The 21,240-nt window shown below is 53.0% G+C and overlaps 7 protein-coding genes across 7 annotated transcripts; 4 read left to right on the forward strand and 3 right to left on the reverse strand.

Moving 5' to 3' along the window:
- Positions 1 to 2,222: 2,222 nt before the first annotated feature.
- Positions 2,223 to 4,349, reverse strand: BDP81DRAFT_475602 (CwfJ C-terminus 1-domain-containing protein-like protein). The gene is made up of 2 exons (XM_060594740.1): positions 4,280 to 4,349; positions 2,223 to 4,216 (listed from the first exon to the last, which is right to left on the reverse strand). Exons 1-2 carry the CDS (start codon positions 4,294 to 4,296, stop codon positions 2,590 to 2,592), a joined length of 1,644 nt encoding a protein of 547 aa, XP_060439620.1. The 5' UTR covers positions 4,297 to 4,349; the 3' UTR covers positions 2,223 to 2,589.
- Positions 4,350 to 4,631: 282 nt separating this feature from the next.
- Positions 4,632 to 12,583, forward strand: BDP81DRAFT_399308 (down-regulated in metastasis; the record flags this gene model as incomplete). The annotated part of the gene is made up of 2 exons (XM_060588561.1): positions 4,632 to 6,010; positions 6,061 to 12,583. The coding sequence occupies 2 exons, from the start codon at positions 4,632 to 4,634 to the stop codon at positions 12,581 to 12,583; spliced, it is 7,902 nt and encodes a 2,633-aa protein (XP_060439621.1).
- Positions 12,584 to 12,895: 312 nt separating this feature from the next.
- Positions 12,896 to 13,456, reverse strand: BDP81DRAFT_331791 (DNL zinc finger protein; the record flags this gene model as incomplete). Its single annotated transcript, XM_060585536.1, has 1 exon — positions 12,896 to 13,456. One exon carries the CDS (start codon positions 13,454 to 13,456, stop codon positions 12,896 to 12,898), a length of 561 nt encoding a protein of 186 aa, XP_060439622.1.
- An 851-nt stretch (positions 13,457 to 14,307) lies between these two features.
- Positions 14,308 to 17,133, forward strand: BDP81DRAFT_399310 (Cullin family protein; the record flags this gene model as incomplete). The annotated part of the gene is made up of 3 exons (XM_060588562.1): positions 14,308 to 14,349; positions 14,637 to 16,906; positions 16,959 to 17,133. 3 exons carry the CDS (start codon positions 14,308 to 14,310, stop codon positions 17,131 to 17,133), a joined length of 2,487 nt encoding a protein of 828 aa, XP_060439623.1.
- Positions 17,134 to 17,697: 564 nt separating this feature from the next.
- On the forward strand, positions 17,698 to 18,458 carry BDP81DRAFT_439217 (uncharacterized protein). Its single transcript, XM_060591385.1, has one exon. The coding sequence runs from the start codon at positions 17,789 to 17,791 to the stop codon at positions 18,260 to 18,262; it is 474 nt and encodes a 157-aa protein (XP_060439624.1). The 5' UTR covers positions 17,698 to 17,788; the 3' UTR covers positions 18,263 to 18,458.
- A 542-nt stretch (positions 18,459 to 19,000) lies between these two features.
- BDP81DRAFT_119936 (uncharacterized protein) lies at positions 19,001 to 19,902 on the forward strand. The gene has a single exon (XM_060581588.1). The coding sequence runs from the start codon at positions 19,083 to 19,085 to the stop codon at positions 19,680 to 19,682; it is 600 nt and encodes a 199-aa protein (XP_060439625.1). The 5' UTR covers positions 19,001 to 19,082; the 3' UTR covers positions 19,683 to 19,902.
- On the reverse strand, positions 19,746 to 21,166 carry BDP81DRAFT_119941 (uncharacterized protein). Its single transcript, XM_060581589.1, has 2 exons — positions 20,789 to 21,166; positions 19,746 to 20,605 (listed from the first exon to the last, which is right to left on the reverse strand). Exons 1-2 carry the CDS (start codon positions 20,866 to 20,868, stop codon positions 19,810 to 19,812), a joined length of 876 nt encoding a protein of 291 aa, XP_060439626.1. The 5' UTR covers positions 20,869 to 21,166; the 3' UTR covers positions 19,746 to 19,809.
- Between the last annotated feature and the right edge of the window lie 74 nt (positions 21,167 to 21,240).

Raw genomic sequence — 21,240 nt, forward strand, 5'->3', positions numbered from 1 at the left:
GGTCGGAAGTTTACGTCTTAGTCGATACGTAGTCTCCGCGCTAGGATCTTTCTTTTCTGTTGTTTCTCTCCGTTGGCGGTTTAGAAGACCTATTGTTAGAGTCTTTCGACTGGTTGTTTTGGCTTTACGTGTCTATGTCGCGTGTCTTTTGAGGTGAGGTGAGGTAAGGGGGGGATTGGAGTTTGGGGTGTTCTGTTGAATGTTCTAGCGTGAAAGGGTGGCTTTGTTCTCTCTTTCTTGTCTAACCCCCCCCCTTTTGGTCTACCGTCTTGGTTCTTATTTTGGGAAGGATGTCAAGATGTGGCCTTACCTGAGTATGGGGGGTAAGCACGCGAGCGAAAGTGACACATGTTTAACGGTATTTCTTCCACTGCTAAGAAAGGTTTGCCAATGCATTCATTGATACGACTGTTTCCCATTGAAGAATGGAGAGGATGGGTCTCTTGGAGAATCCTTGTGGGTGGTATCAATTACGGGATGAGGGAGGGAGGGACTTGACCGAGTCTTGTGCTCAAGGTACTGGGCCATTTTGGTTCTCTCTATTATGATACTCTAGGAATTGGGAATTCAAAGAGATGAAGAAAAGGCACAATGAGAATAAGGAGTGGGCACCCTTTCTTTCACTCCACCTATTCAGTTGAGAAAGCACGCGGTGTGTTTCGCCGTTTCCGGCCAAGTTTTTTGACGTGTCGTGTCATGGTCAAGACTCGGTGCGCACGACTCGAGATGTAGAGGATTAATTCTCCTTGTTCATCACATACCTTACTCGCTCACCTTCTAAAGAAAGAGAACAGGAATGGAACCAGACTATGCTCTAAGCAAGCTTAGCGTCCGCTCAACGATGGGCGAACAGCAAGTCGGAAACTCGGACTTCGAGGCCGGCGGACACGTTTTGGCGGTAAAGGTGTTGTGTATGTGTGCGTGGACTATTGTTTGAAGCCATATGGGGGGGGGATAAGGCAGTAAGCAGAGAAACTAACAAGCCGCTCAACAGCTTTTCGTCTGTTTCAATAACTTTCCCCTTGTCCCTTTCGTACTACGGACTCGCGTTGGGGGAGAGAAAATCTACATAGGCACGTGCTAGGTTAGCATCTAGCATCAACTAAGAAGAAGGGCGGCTTCGTGTACCAAGGTTTCGACTTGTATCCCGAATAGGAAAGCTCACCGAAGGGTTTGAGAAGGATGGAAGAAGAAGGAAAGACGTTTTGCACCGGCCATCGGGCTTGTTTGTTTTGGTCTTTTGGTTCTTTGTGGCTTATTTTTTGAGCCGCTTCTCCCTTGCTTGGTGGCCCGGACGGCTCTCGTCAGTGGCTGTTTTCCTCCCCTCCCCTCTTAGGAAAAGCGAGTCAAGGCGAGCCAAATAATTGTTCGGGAAAGAGTTCAGCCACTCCGTTGTAGTTTGCATTCCTCTCGAGTCTTGAGTGAGACTTTTGTCTCAGAGGCAGGAAATGCCGTAATCAACTATTAGGCTACTGAAGTGAGTGCGGATGGGGCTACGGTGAGAGCCTCAATCCTTGTGAGTGAGGACTTTTGTTGTCAACTCCTCATTACCGGGAGTTCTCATCTCAAGCTGGGTCTTTGTTTGTTTTGATCTTGAGCCGTGGAAGATACCTAGCTTAGGAACTAGGTGTGTTGTTTGCACTTCTCTGTTGCAACACTGCAAGGTATCGTGTCACACTCGGAATTTAGTCCCCCGCTGGGTAGGCAACTTTGGTCATTTCGGGAAGTTGAATGGCCTTGGCCATCTCAGTTGAATGTCACCGTGTCTCGAAGCTTATCCCGTCCAAGGCTAGAAACTTGAGATATGGGGGAAAGTGGTTAAACGGTGAGAGGGGATGGATCAAAAAGAAAAAGGTCTTGGTCTCAGTCTCCCTTGTGGATTTGTCCCGAATAAGCTCCACGTACTTGGGTAGGTAGGGAGGTATACGAGTGTAAGAGGAGGCAACAGGGGTCTTCTCCGCCACAGCAAAGACGACGGTCTTGCAACGGAGAAGCTTATTTCAGGCTTCAACAGAGACTTGCGTATTATTTCTTCTTCACGACGAGGAAAGCTCTACATGTGGAGGGGCTCTCGTCTGGCACTAGACGGTTGCTATGTTGCATCGCTGCATCGTTGGCTTCCTCGTAGATTCGGAAGATGATTTAGGAGAGATTGGGATCCGTGATGGGATTCACGACTCGAACCACATGCCTTGGCGAAATGAGCAGAGATGAGATTTGACGAGGGCACAAGAATGGTGAAAAACGATTCAGAAAACTTTTGGAGGCCTAATTCGCCTCTTTATGGCAGGTTCAACGTAGCCCCTAAACGATGAAGCCACGTACCTTCCCCCAATATCCCCGGTTCGAAAGAAGATATGGATAGATCTGCTCCTCGTGATATGCCTCCGCTCGTGTAAAAAGCAAAGTTGAAAAGCCAAATGACAACCTCTCCCCACTACCGATCTGCTTATATAGCAAAAATATGCAGGTTACCTGGGTATCCCCCAAACGCCGCCCATGCCAAATGCCATGCCAGAAAAATGATGTAATCATGCTCAAACTTGTTAGGCGTCCCGACGTCGCCTCGATATGTGCCGCACGCCTTCCTCACTGAAGCGCAAAATCCCATTCCTTGAAAGCCTCGCGGAGAGCTGCCACATCCTTCTCCTCTTCCTCCTTGGTCTGCGTGCAATCCTGCCAGACAAAACGCTTCTCGAGACCGAGGAGCTTCGCCACAACCTTGCGCGGATACTGCAGGTCGAAGCGCATGTTGGGATCGAGCTTCATGACGAGACTAGAGCCCTTAATTCTGTCTTCGCCATCGTCTGCCCAGATCCAGATGCGGAAGTAGTCGCCAAAGTCGGCCTGGTCCTCATACGAAATCTCACGACTCTCAAACTCGGGATACTTGAGAGTCTCAGCCTCAACACGGAAGCCGGCCTCAGCAAGACCCTTGTAAACAAAGTCCGCAGGGATGGGGTGGAACTGCCAGTGGGCGTGGATGTTGCGAGCACGGCTGATTTCCCAGGTGATGGCGCCCAGCTTGCGGTTCGATTTGGTCGAGACCATGGCCTGAAGGGCCTCGCGGAAACGGGTCATCTCCTTGTGGGTCTTCTCCGCCTCCTCGGAAGCGTAGTTCTCGACGCCAGAGTGGTGAACGGTCGGTGTATGCGCCAGCGGCGTGATGATGACGTGGCCAGGGAAGTTGATACCGTGCTCCTCGAAGGTCTGGGAGGTGGCTAGAGGGCCCTTGGCAGTAGCAAGATAGCTGTCTTCGCCGATGGCGCAGACCATGTGGGTATCGAGGTTGGGGTTGCTCAAGCAGAAGAAGCAACGATCCGGGCCAGGGGGAGGTGATTGACGTCGGCGCTTGTTTCCGCGGCGGTGATGACGGCCATCGTCGTCTCCGTTGGCGAAGCGGCTGTAGGAGCCCTCGTCCTGCGCCCGCCTCTTCGGCTTTCTCTGGCTGAACGGCGTAAAGGTGGCGTTGGCGGGTTTCTCGACGTTGGTCTCGTTGAGGGTGATTGTGAATGCATAGAGCGCCTTCGCCTTGGTCGAGTTTCCGTAGGGGGCCATCGAGATGAAGCGAGTCACCGCCGCGTCCTCTGCGCCTTCCTCAAGAGGGTGCACGAAAGGCTCTCGCTCGTAGAAGAACTCGGCGGGCGAAGAGGAGAAGTGGTATCGGGGTTTGAGGGTGGCACAAAGATCAGCAATTTCTGCCGTGCTCTCAATCGCTGCCTGATTCTCCGGGACAAGCGCGACCTTGGACCCTGTCCAGACACTAGCTGGCCAGATGGTCGTGAGTAGGATGTCTGCCTTATTCGCTCCCTTCAGCGATTTAGCATCGTCCGCTGTGTGGTACGGAAGGTGCTGCTCCTTCGACTGCCCGCCGACCACATCTTTGTCGAGTTTCCCACCGAGGGCGATAATTCTAACTCCCTCTGACGTCTTTGTGATACTCCGTTTTCCGAGGAAGTGGAGGTTCTCGCAGATTTCCTCGTCGGCTTCGATCTTGGCAATGATCTTGGAAGGAAGGGGCGCTGTGCCGACAGTGAAGTAGACAGGAAGGGGAACCTTCAGTTCGCCGCTGAGAAGTGAATCGATCGTGCTATCGTCGTCGCTGCCGAACAGATTGCCTGTGACAATGGCAAAGCTGAAGCTGTTCTTGGCGTGGAGGGTCGCGAGCTTCGTGAAGGCAGGCAGCAGCGAGCCATTGAGACTTCCCAAAACGATTCTAAGAGCTATGGTTAGTCTAAATCCTTGCAAATCTCAATTAGGTGAGTCGCGTGCTACTTACACCTTGGGTGCAGCCATCTTGCCTCTAAACTTTGGTTGTAGGAGTTGAAGCTGAGTGGCTGAGGTTATCGGAGGAAGCTTGGAGTTGAAGATGGATGCGACAGGAAGATGCGCGCGACGAATGTAATGTGGACCCTATATGTATCCAAGCTCAGCTATTGGATGAGACCCACTAGTGATACGGCTTATCAGTCTATCGCAATCGGCCGACCTTCTGCCGACAGAAAAAAAGTTCAATTTTCTGGCTGAGCTCCGAACGAGTTGGCGGGGAACTTTTTTTTCGCGATCAAGCAGTGAAGCTGGGAGGCGATCACGACGGGTTCTTGCACACCACACCTGTCCAACCGCCCAACATGCCTTCCACTTCATCAGGGCGGATCACAAAGTCCCGAAAGGGCAAGAACTTGACTCCTCACCAAAAGAACCACCGGTGGGAGTCCTTCGCAACCAAAATCGCGAAACTCAACGCACTCGATCCTCTGCGAAAAGTCCGCCGACACGACCTCGAAGCCGAAGACCTCGAATCCACAACCTCCTACTTCCGAACCGGCTTGCAGAAATGGTCAGAACTTAATATCTATAAAGGCTTCTACGACTTGAAGACGAAAGCTTGGTACATGAGCGAGAGTCTGGCCCAGATTCTGCACTTTGAAGAGAAGATCTTCGATTTGTTAGCCGAGGCGCTGGCGAAGCAGGATAAGGAGATGCTAGAGCCGGTCCTGGAACTCCTCACAGCATTTGCGCATGATATCGGAACCAGATTCGAAAAGTACTATGCAAAGTCTCTGGATCTCATTGTTGCCATCGCCGCCAAGCCGCAGGACGCCGACGTTATCGAATGGACCTTTGCAGCGCTGGCTTTCCTGTTCAAATACCTCTCTAGGCTAATTGTGCCAAATCTGCGACCAACATATGATGTCGTGGCGCCGCTCTTGGGAAAGGCTCGCCATCCTCCTCACATTGCCCGTTTCTCGGCCGAGGCTTTGAGTTTTCTGATCAAGAAGGCTGCCGCGCCTGGAAACCGAGAGACCTCACTCACCGCAATCGTTAGCCACGCAAGAGACGACCTCCGAAGCACCGTCGGCGAACGCTCATTCCAACTGTATCAAGATGGTCTCATGACCATGTTCACCGAGGCCATGAAGGGCCCCGGCCAGACCATTCACTCGACCGGACCGGCTGTGTTCGTGTCTCTCATCAAGGCGATACCTGAGACGGAAGCCGATCTCGCGCAGACTACAACCTGGACCGACTTGGTATGTGGTGTTCTGACCAGCATTATCCACCACTCCAACGATAAGGACCTTGCCGTCGTTCTCGAGGCGATTCAGGAGCAAGTGAAGGCGGCATTGGACGAAACCAAGCCAAGCAAGACTTGGAAGTTTGTCCCGTTGATCAGGGTTCTTGGGACAGCCGCTGGTGTTCGCCACGGAAACCGAGTCAGCAACTGGCCCGTTCTCGTTGAGAATCTGACCGCCATGCTGGACTCAATGGCACAACACGCCCCTGAGGTGACAGAAGATAAGCTGGGTCTTGTATGGAAACATGTCATCGTTCCTGCTGCGATTGTCTGGCATCAAGCACCGATTGATGCCCTCATTCCCTGCATCAAGGATTTCATGAATGCACTCCAGAGGGAGAGGCTCATGAGGTGGTATATCCCCTTCTGTGCCTACTTCTCCAACTTAGACTCGACACGATTCCGGAGTATATTCCAGACGTATTTCCAAAGGTATGTGCCACCACTCAGCTACAAAACTTCTCGAAGCTAACCAGACCTAGATTCATCGTCAGTCACTGGTCCGATGGCCAGAATGAAGACATGTTGTGTGTACTCCTGCCACGCATGGTGCAAAACGGAAGTCTACCTTCGCCAGGAGCAAAGGAGACTTGCAATCTCCCGCGCAGCTGGCAGGACCAGATCGTGTCAAAGTTTGAGCGCCTCGAAAGCACCCCCTTCCCCGAGCGCGGAGCGTATGATAAGGATCCTCAAACGTGGAGAGACAGATGCTTGCCAAAGTACTCCGCCTTGTTGGATCTCCTTTTCTCGACAACCGTTCACCCCTCAGCCAACGCAAAGATTGCGGAACTTCTACTTCGGAAACTGAGGTTGGCACTCAAGCCTTCAACCACACTGGCGTCCGACGAGGTTCACTTCAGCATCAGTCAGGGGTTCCACGCGTACTTGCGAATGAGTAAGGCGGCCGGCCCGGTTGATCCCGCCTTGGATCCGCTCCTACGTGCTGCTCTTCCCAGGTTCAGCCGTTCGGTGGGCTTCTTGGAGGCGTATCTCACCTACACTGAGCTCACACGAAACCAACCGCCTCCCGTCGATCGTCAGAGCAGTGATAGCAGTGAGGGCTCAGAAGAGGACCCGGTTGTTGAGGCCCTTATCGAAAACCTCTCGGCCCCTTCGCAGGGACTTCGTCTCGCATCTCTAAAGATCCTCCAGCAATTCGAGTCACTTCCCGATGAACACCAATGTCTCACCCTCATGGTGGACATCGGACTTACGCCTCTGGAGCCTGCCACCCTGAGAAACATCGCAATGCATCTTCGCAAACTCGGCCAGAACTACTCACAATTGAGCGAGAACTCATGGCTTCTCAAGGCGATTCCCTCCTTCATGTTCGGTATGTTGACGGTTAAGCTCTCCCCATTGTGGGACGACACCATCACAGCCTTGAAGCTGGTTGGCTCTATCAAAGCTGGCGAAGAGGCTATCGCGACAACCGCTTTGAGTTGGTTGGAGACTCCTTCTCCGAGATGGTCTGGACCAGTCAGCCAGCCCACACTCCAGGGTCGCCAGGCCACCACCGACTTTGATTGCCTTCACGTGCAAAAGCTCTTAAGCATGGCAGATGAGGTGGAGCAGGTTGTGAACAACGCCATCGATCTCATGCTGCAGTCATTTGACAAGCAGCAAGAGACTGTCGATGCTCACGCAGTCAATGCTAGAGCACAGGCACTAAAGGTGCTCACTGGCATGCCTCACTTTGCTGAAAAGCGTTCTCGCAAACTCGTACCCTTCTTCCTGGCCTGGGCTGCCGTTGATGAAGACAACTCGTCAGAAAGCCAAGAGGACGAGGACGCTGAGATCAAGGGCGAAGACTGGAACCTTCAAGATCGCAAGGGATTGGTCGGTGTTTTCGCTCTCTTCATCAACCCCAAGGTGCTCTACCAGCATGAGAGGGTGTACACTGCACTACTTCACCTCATGGAGAATGGTGACGTGGAGGTGCAAAAGCTGGCGCTGAAGGCCATCCTCGCCTGGAAGCAAGAGGGTGTTCGACCGTACCAGGAGAACTTGGAGTACCTCCTCGACGAAGCAAGATTCAAGAACGAACTCACGGTCTTCCTCCAGGGCGAATCAACGATTCAACCCGAACATCGTGCAGAGCTTATGCCTGTCCTCCTGCGACTGTTGTACGGACGGACCATTTCCAAAAAGGGTGCTGCCAGTGGTCGACAAGGTCTGCAAGCCACTCGTTTGGCCGTCCTGAGAAATCTCAGCGTCGAAGATACAGGAAGCTTCTTGGACATTGCGATTGGAGGTCTGAAAGGAGCGCGTGTCATTGACGAGTCCGGCTTCCGCACCAACTTGTTTGAACGGGAAATTCTTCCTGTTCGCAAGCAGACTGGTTTCATGAACATGATGCTGCCTCTTATCAACGAACTTGGCCAGCATGTTGGCCCCTACGTCGAAAGGCTGCTCCATCCTATAATGTACTGCCTCATCTTTGCCTCCCGACGGCTCAAGGAGTCAACCACTGTCGAGTCGGATGAAGAGGTTGAGGAAACGAACGAGGCCTCTCAGGAGTCTCTGCTCAAGACCATCCGGACTGTGGGTGTCAAGTGTATCATCACACTGTTCCGCAACGTCCAAGACTTTAACTGGACACCGTACTCTGAGCCCATTGTGAACGAGATCGTTACTCCTAGGATTGAGAAGCTCCCCGTTGAGACGGCTCAGTCAGTCTCAAGCATCATGCAGCTTCTGTCAACTTGGTCTCAGCTGCCAAAGGCAGCACTCTACATCTCGATCAATGATCAGGTTCTGCCCAAGGTTATCGAGTGCGTGTCGGTGCCCAAGGCGAAGGAGAACGTCAAGATTTTCGCCCTCAGCATCATCCGCAACCTCATCAAGTTGGCCCAGGCACCTGCTGTGGAATCCGAGTTCAACGAGCTCATCCGCACTGAGCTTCTGGACGCCAACATGGAGTTGATGTTGAAGACTGTCACCACGACGTTGGAGACGCAGACCATGAGCAACGAACTGCTCGAGTCTTGCATTGAGACGATTGTCGAGCTTTCTCCCCTCGTTGAAACCTCGGCGAACGTGCGCGAGACGCTCAAGATCGCAACCTTCCTCCTCAACCAGCCGCCGAGACGAGTCAACCCCAGAGCCAAGGGCAAGATTCTCCTCATTCTGGAGCGATTCATCACCATCCTCAGCTCTAAGGAAGCGGAAGAGAAGACTGCTGATATTGCCATCTTTGAGACCCTGTCTTCCCTCTTTAGCTACTTCAAAGATAGAGACAACAGGCAGGCTTTGGCCCGCGTCCTTACAGTTTTGGCCGACAAGGATACCACCCTCCAGGAGATTGCCGAAATTTGCCGCGACCTCAACGCCTTCGCCCCGAACCGCATCGACGAGCCAGACTACGACAAGCGGCTCGCTGCTTTCAACCGGATCACAAACAAGGAAACCCCCTTCACTGTCAAGCAGTGGCTTCCTCTGTTGCACAACTTGATTTACTACATCCGCTCCGACGAGGAATATGGCATCCTGGCATCGAACTCTGCAGACTCCCTGCGCAAGTTCATCAGAGAGGTGGCGGCCTGCTCAGACGAGACATCCAAGAGCGGCTTCGAAACCCATCTGAAGACCATTCTATTGCCTTCAATCTACAAAGGAGCTCGCGAGGAGTCTGCCATCATCAGGAGAGAGTACTTGAGAGTCTTTGGCTACCTTCTTTCGCAGATGCCAACCTGGGAGCCTGTTGCGGATATGAAGGGACTGTTGGTCAGTGATATAGAAGAGGAGACGTCTGAGTTGCCCTTCTTCTTCAATATCCTCAGTCCCGCGACCGCGCGTCAGCTAGAAGCCATCAAGATGCTGAACTCTGTCAACGATACCTCGGAGTTTGGCAGTCAGAACCTGAGCCAGTTCTTCATCCCTCTCCTCGAGCACTTCATCTTCGGCCGTGCTGAAGGTAGCGACGACCAGGGCTTGGGTGCCGAGGCAACCAACACGATCGGCAACTTGGCTCAATCTTTGGACTGGAAGCATTACCGTGTTATTCTGCAAAGATACATCAGCTACGTCGAGTCCAAGCCCAACAACCAGAAGCAGGTGATTCGACTACTCGCCAAGTTCTGCGATGCTCTTATATTCTCAGTCGAAGGAAAGGGTACCGAGGCGATGCAGATTGACGATGCTGAGACTTCCACACCTATCAGCAAAAGACTTGTGCTCACGACGCCCGCGCAAGAAAAGCTCAGCAAAGACGTCAATAACCTCTTCCTCCCTCCCCTGATCAAGCATCTCCACGAGAAGGATGAGTCCGAGGTCAGCTACCGTGTACCTGTCGGTGTCATCATCGTCAAGCTCCTCAAGCTCCTGCCGTCCGAAGAAATGGGCCAGAAGCTTGCTGGTGTTCTTACCGATATCTGCCACATTCTGCGCAGTAAATCCTGGGATGCTCGTGAGATGGCCAGAGACACTCTTGTGCAAATCGCTTCGGTCCTCGGCCCGACTTACTTTGGTTTCATCCTGAAGGAGTTGCGCGGCGCTCTCAAGCGAGGTTACCAACTTCACGTCATGTCTTACACCCTCCACTCGATGCTCCTCAAGGTCATTCCTCAGTTCCAGCAGGGTGATCTCGACTACACTCTCAAGTCCATCGTGGCGATCGTCATTGACGACATCTTTGGCGCTACTGGCCAAGAGAAGGATGCCGAAGGGTACATCAGCGAGATGAAGGAAGTCAAGGCAAGCAAGAGTCAGGACTCCATGGAGCTCATTGCCAAGTCGGCATCCATCAGCCAGCTTGTCGTCCTCGTCCACCCCTTGCGGTCTCTCCTCCTAGAGAAGGTGGATCTCAAGTTGGTTCGCAAGATCGACACGCTGCTGGCAAGAATCACCGCCGGTCTGATGCAGAACCCGGCCGCAGAGAGCCGGGACACCCTCATCTTCTGCTACGAGGTTATTCAGGAGGTGTACAAGAGCAAGAAGCCAGAGGTGCAGCCCAAGATCGACTTCCGCCTGAAGAAGTACCTCTACCAGAAGGGCGTGAAGAAGGACAACTCCGGCACCGCCGGGAAATACACCTTCAAGCTTGTCAAGTTCACCTTTGACATCCTCCGGTCGGTCTGGAAGAAGTACGAAAGCCTGCGCACCGGCGCGAACATCGCTGGCTTCGTGCCCATTCTCGGAGACGCCATCGTCGGCGAGGAGGACGACGTCAAGGTCGCGGCCTTCAAGCTTCTCACCGTGCTTGTCAAGGTGCCTTTCAACAACGACGAGGACGTTCAGCTTTTCAAGGTTGCAGTCAAAGAGGCGACGAAGAGCATCTCCATGTCAACCTCAACCACAACCGACCTGTCGCAAGCGGCTCTGAAGCTGCTTTCGGTTGTCCTCCGCGAGCGCAAGGAGATCCCCGTCAAGGACGCCGCTATCGATATGCTCCTCGGTAAGCTCAAGGACGACCTGACAGAGACCCTCTACCGCCACGTCACCTTCAACTTTGTGCGCTCTGTTCTCGAGCGCAAGATCGAGACGGCAGTCGTCTACGATACCCTCGATTACGTCGGCACTGTCATGATCACGAATGACGACAAGGATACGCGTGATCTGGCGAGAGGCGCGTTCTTCCAGTTCCTCAAGGACTACCCGCAGAGAAAGGCCCGCTGGGTGAAGCAGCTCAACTTCGTTGTCGCGAACTTGACATATGAGCGTGAAGGCGGCCGTTTGTCTGTCATGGAAGTGGTTCATCTGCTTCTCATGAAGTCTGCGGACGACTTCGTCCAGGAAGTCATCTCCACTTGCTTCTTGCCCCTGGTTATGGTGCTTGCCAACGACGACAGCGAGAAGTGCTGTCTCGCTGCGGGAGAACTGGTCAAGGAGATGTTCCGCAAGGCAGATAAGGAGAGAACGCAGAACTTCATGACACTGCTCCGATCATGGGTTGAGCAAGAAGACAACCAAGCGGTAACAAAGCTGTCGCTGCAAGCTTTTGGGTTCTTCTTCGAGGCCAAGGAGCCCTCGACCAAGCACAAGAAGGAGTTAGAGCTGGTTCTCGCCAAGATTGGAGAGATTGTGGGAACAGGTGACATCCGCGTTGCCGATGAAGACCTTGTCAACACTGTTCTCCGCGACCTTCAGGTTCTGACAGAAAAGTACCCAGCAAGACTCCTGTCTACCGAGTCTAGGGAACTCTGGGCAGATGTCGGCGGTTGCCTCGTACACCCCGAGAACTCCGTCAAGCTTAGCGCCACCAAGGTACTGAGCACGTTCCTCGCGGACTACGCTGGCAAGTCAAGCAAAGCAGGCGAAGTACTCCAAGGATCTCACGGTCTGGACCTCGAGCTCGAGGACCTGGAGGAGCTCGTCAGGCTGACGCTCTACGCCTTGAGAACACCAGAGATTGACGACGCGCTCGCCGAGGAAATCAAGCAGATTCTAATCTTCCTCGGCCCACGGCTACCCGTCAAGGTGCAAACCGTGCCCGAAGCAGACACTCTCGGCGACCGCGACGAAGCCGAGGCGGAAGAGGACAGAATCGAAGAGCACCGCAAGGACCTGCAGTACCTCTTCTGGAAGCTCTCGTCCATCCTGCGCAAGGACGTCCGTCCCAAGTCGACCGCCATCACACCCAAGACTGTCGCCATGGAAGTGCTGGAGACAATCTGCCGTCGCGTCCCGCAAGACCACCTCGAGCCCTCGTTCAAGACGATCCTCTACCCGCTGCAGAACCTCACGGACCCCAACATCCCCGTGCCCTACTCGACGGACGAGCTCTTCAAGACAAGACTCGAGGCGCTCAAGACGAGGGCGCAGATCCTCATGGACTCGCTCCAAAAGAAGTTTGGCACGGCAGAGTACACGAAGCAGCTGCTGTCCATCAGGGAGGAGGTGCGCAATAGGCGACAGCAGAGGTCGAGCAAGCGCAAGATTGAGGCAATTGCGCAGCCGGAGAAGTATGGTCGGGACAAGAGGAAGAAGACGGAGAAGAAGAAGGAGAGGAAGAAGGTTAGAGGCCAGGAGCATAAGCAGCAGAGGCAGGCGTACAAGGGGTGGTAATCATCGTCAAAAGTCGTTTGCATGGGCTGGCGTTTTTTTGGGAAGGGGACAAAAAAAAAGAAAGGGTACTAAAGGTGTTTTTGAAAGGGTTGTATTTATATAGTACAGGGGCTGCCATTGCCCGTTCATATGTGATATCTATTCTGTTGTTACAATGTCCCGCATTTTTGTGTGTTCCCATAAGTGTTGATGGGTATCCTGAACGCCTTTGTATGCAGTCACTCAATCCATTGGCAAACCGAGGCCTCGGTCGCCCTCACCAAGTCTGCCACAAGTATCGTACAATTTTTACAGTTCGTTTCCCAAGAGCCTTCAAGCAGACCCATCCTTCTTCACCTCCGCAGCCTGAGCCTCAGCATCAGCACCACCACCAGCAGCGCTCTCATCAGGGTAAAACTCGATATCGCCATCCTCACCCAACGTGCCCCTCTTAACGAGCCTGCCCTTCTCGCGCATCAGGTCCTCAACAGTGACCTTGCGATCGCCAAAGATGCCCAGGTGGTCGCTGATGATGTGACGGTTTCGGCACGACGGGCAGGTGATGAGGACGGAGCCGTGGTGGTAGCCTTGCTTTGAGACTTTGTGTCGGGAGCGGGTGTCGCACGGCACGCAGGTGAAGTCGAGCTGGTAGTGCGGCGAGGTCTCCATGCGCATTTGGGCGGGTGTCTTTGCTTCGGCTTCGCGCGCTGCTTTGGGTTTGGGGACTGTGTGAGCGAAGCGGGCGGCGATTGTGGGTTGTAGGAGGGATGGTTGTTGTCGTGGTTGTTGTTGGAGAGCTGAGAGGATTGGGCTGCTGCGCTTCAAGGGCGAGGCGCCTGGGCGAGCTTGTCGCAGGACGGGCGCCAATCTTGCGAATGCTGAACGGGAGGCCATTTTGATGTGTCGTCTGCGATTTCGGAAGGAAGGATGGTTGTGGTAGTGGTGGTGGTAGCCGTGCGTTGATGTGTGGTTGAAGCCTGTGGTGTAGGAGTTTGTAGGCAAAGAGTTAGAGCTTGACTGAGCTGTTCTCAAAGTGGACTGGGAATGCCGTCATTTTTCTGGAGTGTCACTGCTGCTCTCTAATTTTTTTCCTTCCCTTGTAGACTTAGAAAACGATGGAAACGTATGCCACATGTGGCGCAAACGGTTATCCAGCATGCTTACCTTATCATAGCAAGCCACTCCTGGCTGATTCGTGGCTGAGGTGCAAGGATTCAGGATCAAATTGATTGGGTCCAACAGCCCGGTCGCACCTTTCGCCTCGTGTGTGGAAAGCGCGGGCCATGCCGGCCTCGGGGCTCCGCAGCCTTGCCCTGCCGTGGCTTTCTCCGAACTTGCGACTTACATACCAGGCCTGGGTATCTCCTTCCTCTGCGATGCCTTGTATCAAATCCCACCACTCTTGCCGCAGAATCCGCAGTCCTTGACGCGGTCAACTTCTTCTGCATCAGCCAGGCTGTTCCTTTTTTCTTCTTCTTTTCACGAGTTTTTACTTCTAGTTCTTACGAAGCATAGCAGCCTGGCTCCTCTTTTTTCTTTTTTCTTAGAGTCCCTCAGTTGCCCGCCACACTTTCTGAGGAGAGCTACCCCGCCGCCACCGACTCAGGTTTCCCACGATAGCTTTCTCGACCTGAAACGACCAACCAAACCACGACCGAATTTCGCAGCGATATTTCGGACACGATTTCAAAATAGATACAGATACATACACGATGATTTCTGGTAGAGGTGGAGGGGGTACGGCCATGCGGGCCGGTCGCATTCGGCCCCCGCGCCGCCCTGGACGAGTAAGTCTTTCCGACTCTAGCGACTGGTGTTGGCTGCCATGTGTGTGTGTGTGTGTGTGTGTGTGTCTGTTGGCTCTTGCACATTCTGTGATGACGGCTCCAGCGCCGCCATGAGTATAATGTCTACTACGACTTCATTTCTTGCATGCTTGCCTCTATTCAATCCACACCTATATTGTACATGCTGTTCGGGGACCACCGGGTTGCAAGACGGCCGCTGGGATGCTTTGGATGAAGATCACTAGCCACTGGCAAGACTTTCAGAATGAAAACTAACAGGTCAAAAGCTCACATCTGGCATCGACACGAGCGATTTCGAGCAGTGCTGGGATACACTGAAGCAAGCCCTGACCGACATCCACAACCAAAACTGCAGCACACTCTCATTCGAGCAGCTCTACCGAGCATCCTACAAGATAGTGTTGAAGAAAAAGGGCGAGATGCTGTACGACCGCGTCAAGCAGTTCGAAGAGCAGTACTTCTCTGAACACGTCATTCCCGACATCGAAAAGCTTGTCACGGCCAACCTGGTTAGCGCCGCAATGGGTGGCGCGGCTACCTCGGTCAACGAACGACGCAAGATGGGCGAGCACTTTCTAAGCGGTGTTAGAAAATCATGGGAGCATCATAACACGTCAATGAACATGACGGCTGACATCTTGATGTACCTCGACCGTGGCTACACTCAAGATGCTCGTCGGCCGTCCATCTACACCGCCACGATTGGACTGTTCCGTGATCACATCCTGCGAGCGTCACTGAACTCAGGGGGTCAATATACTGTATTCGACATCCTCAACTCGGTTATCCTCGATCACGTGAATATGGAGCGAGATGGGGACACCATCGATCGGCATTTATTACGCAACATCATAAGGATGCTCGATTCTCTCTACGAATCGGACGAAGAGCAAGAGGCAGAGAAGCTGTACCTGACAGTCTTCGAGCCTGCTTACCTTGAATCCGAGCGAGAGTACTACAAGCGAGAGTGTGAACGCTTGCTTCGGGAGGCTGACGCCGGCGCCTGGCTGCGGCACACTCAACGCCGACTACAAGAGGAAAACGACCGATGCGATACTACTATTCATTATGAGACGAGAGAGAGATCCATCAAGGTTGTTGAGGAAGAGTTGATTTCAGCGCATCTGGACGACTTTTTGAACCTCGAAGGAAGTGGGCTCAAGTCTATGGTCAACTACGATCGTGAGGAAGAGCTATCCATTCTCTACCAGCTGGTATCGAGAGTTGACCCCAAGAAGGCATCTTTGAAAAAGATTTTGTCTACGCGGGTGGTCGAACTCGGCCTCGAAATTGAGCAAATGCTCAAGGAGACGAATTTCTCTGCAGCATCTGCGCCAGCCGATGGAGAAGAGAATGAAGGCGGAGAGAAGGCCAAGGCACTCAGCTCTTCGGCTCAGCAGACAGCCGCGGCGATCAAGTGGGTTGACGACGTGCTTAAGCTCAAGGACAAGTTCGACAACTTGTGGAAAAAGTGCTTCCAAGAGGATTTGATCATTCAAACCTCGCTTACAAAGAGCTTTTCCGATTTCATCAACATGTTCACCAAGAGCTCCGAGTACGTATCGCTCTTCATTGACGACAATCTTCGACGCGGCATTCGTGGCAAGACTGAGACGGAAACTGAGGCGGTGCTGGAGAAGGCCATTACTGTAATCCGGTATCTCTCAGACAAGGATCTGTTCGAGCGTTACTACCAGAAGCACCTGGCCAAGCGTCTACTCAACAACAAGTCAGAAAGTCACGATGTTGAGAGGTCAATGATTTCTCGAATGAAGCAGGAGCTGGGCAACCAGTTTACAGCCAAGTTCGAGGGCATGTTCAGAGACATGGAGTCGTCTGCCGAGCTGACTTCAGGCTATCGCGACCATATTAGGGGACTGGGCGATGTGTCTCGGAAGCAGATCGAGCTGGGTGTCAACATCTTGACTACCAACTCATGGCCCCCCGAGATCATGGGTCGCACGTCCCAATTTTCTGAAGGCGGTGGCTGCATCTTCCCTGAAGAGATCAAGCGCCTCCAAGAAAGCTTACTCAAATACTACCTCACCAACCGCAGCGGCCGCAAGCTGACTTGGCTTGGGTCGACCGGTAGCGCCGACGTTCGTTGTACCTTCCCCGCGGTCCCGGGAGGCAAGGGCCCCCTGGCGCGCGAGCGCAAGTACGAGATCAACGTGCCGACGTACGGCATGGTTGTCCTTTTGCTGTTCAACGAACTCGAGGAGGGCGATGAGCTTTCGCTTGAGGAAATTCAAGCCAAGACCAACATCCCAATGCAAGATCTTGCGAGGACTCTGACTTCTTTGTCTATCGTTCCCAAGGCTAGAGTGCTCGCAAAGGAACCCGCTACCAAGGGCATCAAGCCCGGCGACAAGTTCAAATTCAACGCCTCTTTTGTCAGCAAGACCGTCCGCATCAAGGCGCCCATCATCAATGCTACCAGCAAGGTCGAGGGTGACGACGAACGGAAGGCAACTGAAGAGAAGAACAACCAGACTCGAGCCCACGTCATCGATGCCGCTCTCGTCCGCATCATGAAGTACGTATTCGGATCGGCTCCTTGTCTCCTGGCTTTACTAACCTTATCATAGGCAACGCAAGGAGCTTGGTCACTCGCAGCTCATTACAGAGGTCATTGACCAACTGAGTGGGCGCTTCAAGCCCGAGATTAGTCTTATCAAAAAGCGAATCGAGGACTTGATCGTGCGAGAGTATCTCGAACGCGTAGAAGATGCGTCGACGCCGACGTATCGCTACCTCGCATAAGGAGGAGGAGACCCCCACCGGTCGCCTTTGGTGCGGCACAAAAACGATGGACACGACTCTCATGATATAGGGATGTTAGAAGGGCATTTATGGCTGCATAAGGGAGGGTTCAAGGGATTTCTTCAAAATCAGGCATGGCGTTTTCCAGGTGGATTGCTTACGAAAAATGCACATCATTCATCCGGATTGCGGATATAGGGACGGACGGGAGAGAGGTATCCCCTAGGTGGAGGTTGTGGGTTACCGGGGATTTTGGCCTTTGGGTGGTCCAGACAAACACAACTTCGTTGAGGCCACTCTTGGTCAAAGGCAATTGAGTTCCAGATCACTGACTCTCCGGTGACTAGCCATGGGGGACTTGATCTGGAATCGAATGTACATACTTTGCTTCTTTTGCATGTACAGAATTCTAGGGCTACTTGATATGAATGACCACGACACAGCGTTCGCCGACGTATGCTAGTGGATTATACGCAAACTTGACATCTGTCATGTTTTCTGAGCAGGTTACTCGAGTAGGTCATGGCCGTGAAGCAAAGATTCATCTCAAGTCGACATTGACGAGTGCTCTCTGAATGCTCTGTGATAAACTCGTCCGCTCGAAAGCAACTTCATATTCTTCTCTTGCGTTTCCCGTCTTGACGACAAGCCAAAGATGGATGGGATCAACAGATCGTCCCCAGGTTATCGCCTGTTTAGAACACGAGCATATCCGGCCCCCGGCCCCCAACCCCGTTCATTCAACCTTGCAGTGAAGACTCTCGAAGCCCAAAGGTTCGTGCCGTCAGCTTTTGCGCAAAGGCATTTCAAGGTCCCCGGTATTCATATCCAGCCCAGCCTCAGATCTATATCTCACGCTGTAGTCTGTAGGGAGGTTGCACTGGCGAGATCGTCCACACTGAACAAAGGGGGTCCTGACCGTCCCCTACGGAGCGCTCTTCTTCTTTTGACTGGGAAAAGATTTCGATTCGATCGGCGCCCCGGAATAGCGTCGAGTCCACTTGTCCCGGGGAGCACTCCAAAATGGCGGATTGGATCTTTGCGAGACGACCACCAACGAGGTAACACTAAACAAGAATATCAACCCCGACAATACTCCAACAGCAGCAATACCAACACCAAACACTGACAGGGAAATCGGGGACCTTAGAATCCCATGTCAAGCTTCCAACGCCCTCCATCCCACCCTGAAGAACAAGCTGGGAAACTGTATTGGAAAGCAGGCACACACTGCAAGAGTTGGGAAATCCGGAATTCTGATCTCGATCATGGATGGGGAATGAGGATGGGGGATGGGGAGATGCATAGAGATGCCATTACAGGCCGCAGAGAGCAGGCATTATGTTACAATCTACACAAGCTGCAGGAATAATCTCACTGCTTTCTCGATTCCCTCGCCAATCATGAAGAAGCGAGCGTATGCAGCAAGATGGAGACTCAGATCCGTGAACAGGTGTACCCAGATTTCGGAGGCAGAGCTGACTGAGCACCACTCACACTCACACTCACACTCACACTCACACTTACCCTACCTTACATATCCCATCCACACAGAACGAACCTAACCGTTCCGGCCGGGCGCCCGTACCTAGCTTTTTTCCCCCCGTACATCAGACCACCACCTCACCCCAAACGCACACCCGTCCTGCAGTCATTTTCATGCCTTCCTTCTTCAGGCCAAACCTATCAACATGGCAATGCTAGCACAGCGATTAGACTAAACAGCCAAAAATTCATTCGACAAGTGACTAGAGTTCTTGACAGTTCAGACACGTGTGAGAGATAGACAGCGGTCTTCTCCGGGAAACTTTGAGCGCGCACATCTCGACGAAGTTTCCACCAGGTTTGTTGTGGAGTTTGATGATGCGCGGGATTCTGGGGGGCCCATCCATCTGGCATCGGGGAGCGTTGACCAGCTTGCGATCGGCGCCGGACGGGGTTGTTAAGGCATGCACGGTATGGTATCGGTATTGGATTACTCGAACGCTGGTAAGCAGGCACGAGCAGGTAGGGGGGCAGCAACTCTGCGAAAACGAGGCGATGCGAAAGGGATGATGATGATGAGACGAGACGAGATGAACGGCGGGGTCGTCTCGTCGGAAACTTTTTACACTGATCGACAAAAAGTCGCTCTCATCCGACAGCCATCTAGGTTGTTCATACATGGTTTAGTTCAGTATCCCAGGAAGAAGGCGGGAAGAACAAGAATCCCGATCGTGTCATCATTCCAAATAGAGTGCCAGCATGGCAAGGAGAAAGGGATAATAGAGGGCCGCCTGAACTGCCCACCTAGACGGACGGAGAAAAGCATGTCCAAGAAGATGGAGGGGAATAAGTTGCTGAGCCTTCGCGACAACAGGCCCGAATGGAGCGACGATGCCAGACTCGAAGAAATGAACAGACTCCCGCAATTCCCAAAATACCGTAACCCAATCTTAGTACTTCCCGCCCATCCCCAATCGAATGACAGGAGCAGGCTCAAACTAGACCTTTACAAAACGAAACGCCAGTTCCTCCATCCCCCGGAAGATAACTTTTTAATGCGATGAAGAAAGAAAAAAAAAAAACTCCGATTTTAATAGCCCGTGATCCCTTTGGCGTGGCGACGCAATGCAAATGGGGGTGATGAACGATCCGGTGAGACACAAAAGACAATGCTGACGCCGCGATGCATCTTCACATGTTATGCTGCTTCTCGCGAAACTCGCGCCGTGTGTCTTCCACCTTGGACCCGTCCCGCGGACATGACCACCCGCTCTCCTCGATCTTGACCCTGTCGAGGCACTTGGAACACCGCCACCACTTGGGATAGATCTTGCGCTCCTGCAGCCACGCGACCGTCATCTCAAACGTCTTTGCGCTCACGTCTTCCTTGTGGACGTCGGTAAGGTGAATGCGCAGCCGGTCCTTGCGGTTGAACGGTTCGTTCTTGCGGTTGCAGGCCGGGTAGTCGCAGAGAAAAACACCTGCGGTGCCGTCCTTGTTGCTAATGCTATTGTTGCCAGCGCCGTTGACGCTGTTATTCCTGTTTCCTTGCGCCGCTGTACCTGTCCCCGTCGCCCCCGCCGCCCCTGCGCCCGCGGCCTTGCCCTTGGCCTTGCTGCTGCCGGCTGGCGGTTTCTTGGTTGTGATCTTGGGGCTAGGATTGCTTGTACTTGTCGCGGGTGTGATGTCTTTTAGGGAGAGCGCGGGCGAGGGCGCCGTGGTTTGGCTGTCGACATGGGCCTGTTTGTAATGCTTGTCGAGGTCGACTTTGCGCTTAAAAGGCTTCGAGGGACATGCTGCTGATAGACAGGTCCATTCGATATCTTGGGCTTTTTGTATAGGTGACTTGCTCGTCGCGATGCGCGGTACTACGTTGGGGAGCTCTTCTGAGGGCGAATGCTGTTGTTGCAGTTGCCAGAACCCGCCATCGTCGGTCAATATGTAGTTGTACTTTGAGCAGTCAAAGTTGGGATACGGTAGCTCGGCCCTTTATGGTTTGGTGACGAGGAAGGGTCAGCATTGGGAAAAGGGAAAAAAAAGAGCTCGCGCATGTTTGCAACTGTCGGGTGAAATAATGGAGGGAGCTCTCCTGGATGCTCTCCCAATCGGTGTGAAGGGGGGAAAAAAGAGAATGTGGCAGATGTGCTGTTGTCGTCGAATTGGGACTTACCACGGCTCGATGGTGGGCATGTTTGCGCTGCCTTTACTCACGGCGGCGTGCGGTCGTTTTGCGGCTGTTGGAGGGGCCATGATGAATGTGGTTTCTTTGCCCGGGGATATAAATCAGCGTTCTGTCTCTGCTCTCTCTCCATAATCCCAGGATTGCGAATCTGTCCTCTCCAATCTCATCCGCCGCGCGCCTCGTATCGCCTATTTCCCGTGTGTCGTAGCAGCCGTAGCAGCCCTACAATCGATCCAAATCATCGGCAATCGAGAAAATGCAAACATAAAAGAAGGAAAAATCAAAGGCAATCAATTGAACTCGTGGAACGCAGAGAAAGAGAGCAGAACAAACCTTGAGGCGTGGCGAGAGACATAATAGCCGCAGGTGCGCGGCGAAGGAAAAAAGGTGAGATACGGGAATTCGGTACGGCGAGACAGAAAGCAATCGTCGTCCGTGTC

Source organism: Colletotrichum phormii (assembly GCF_030913505.1).
Source record: "Colletotrichum phormii strain CBS 102054 chromosome Unknown BDP81scaffold_28, whole genome shotgun sequence".
NCBI lineage: Eukaryota > Fungi > Ascomycota > Sordariomycetes > Glomerellales > Glomerellaceae > Colletotrichum > Colletotrichum phormii.

Bases quoted from the DNA above. Each gene is read 5' to 3' on its own strand.
- BDP81DRAFT_119941 (XM_060581589.1), bottom strand. From the start codon at position 20,868: ATGGCCCCTCCAACAGCCGCAAAACGACCGCACGCCGCCGTGAGTAAA. The intron at 20,606-20,788 runs GTAAGTCCCAAT...CAAACCATAAAG, and splicing joins ATGCCCACCATCGAGCCGTG to GGCCGAGCTACCGTATCCCA.
- BDP81DRAFT_119936 (XM_060581588.1), top strand. From the start codon at position 19,083: ATGCACGGTATGGTATCGGTATTGGATTACTCGAACGCTGGTAAGCAG.
- BDP81DRAFT_439217 (XM_060591385.1), top strand. From the start codon at position 17,789: ATGGATGGGATCAACAGATCGTCCCCAGGTTATCGCCTGTTTAGAACA.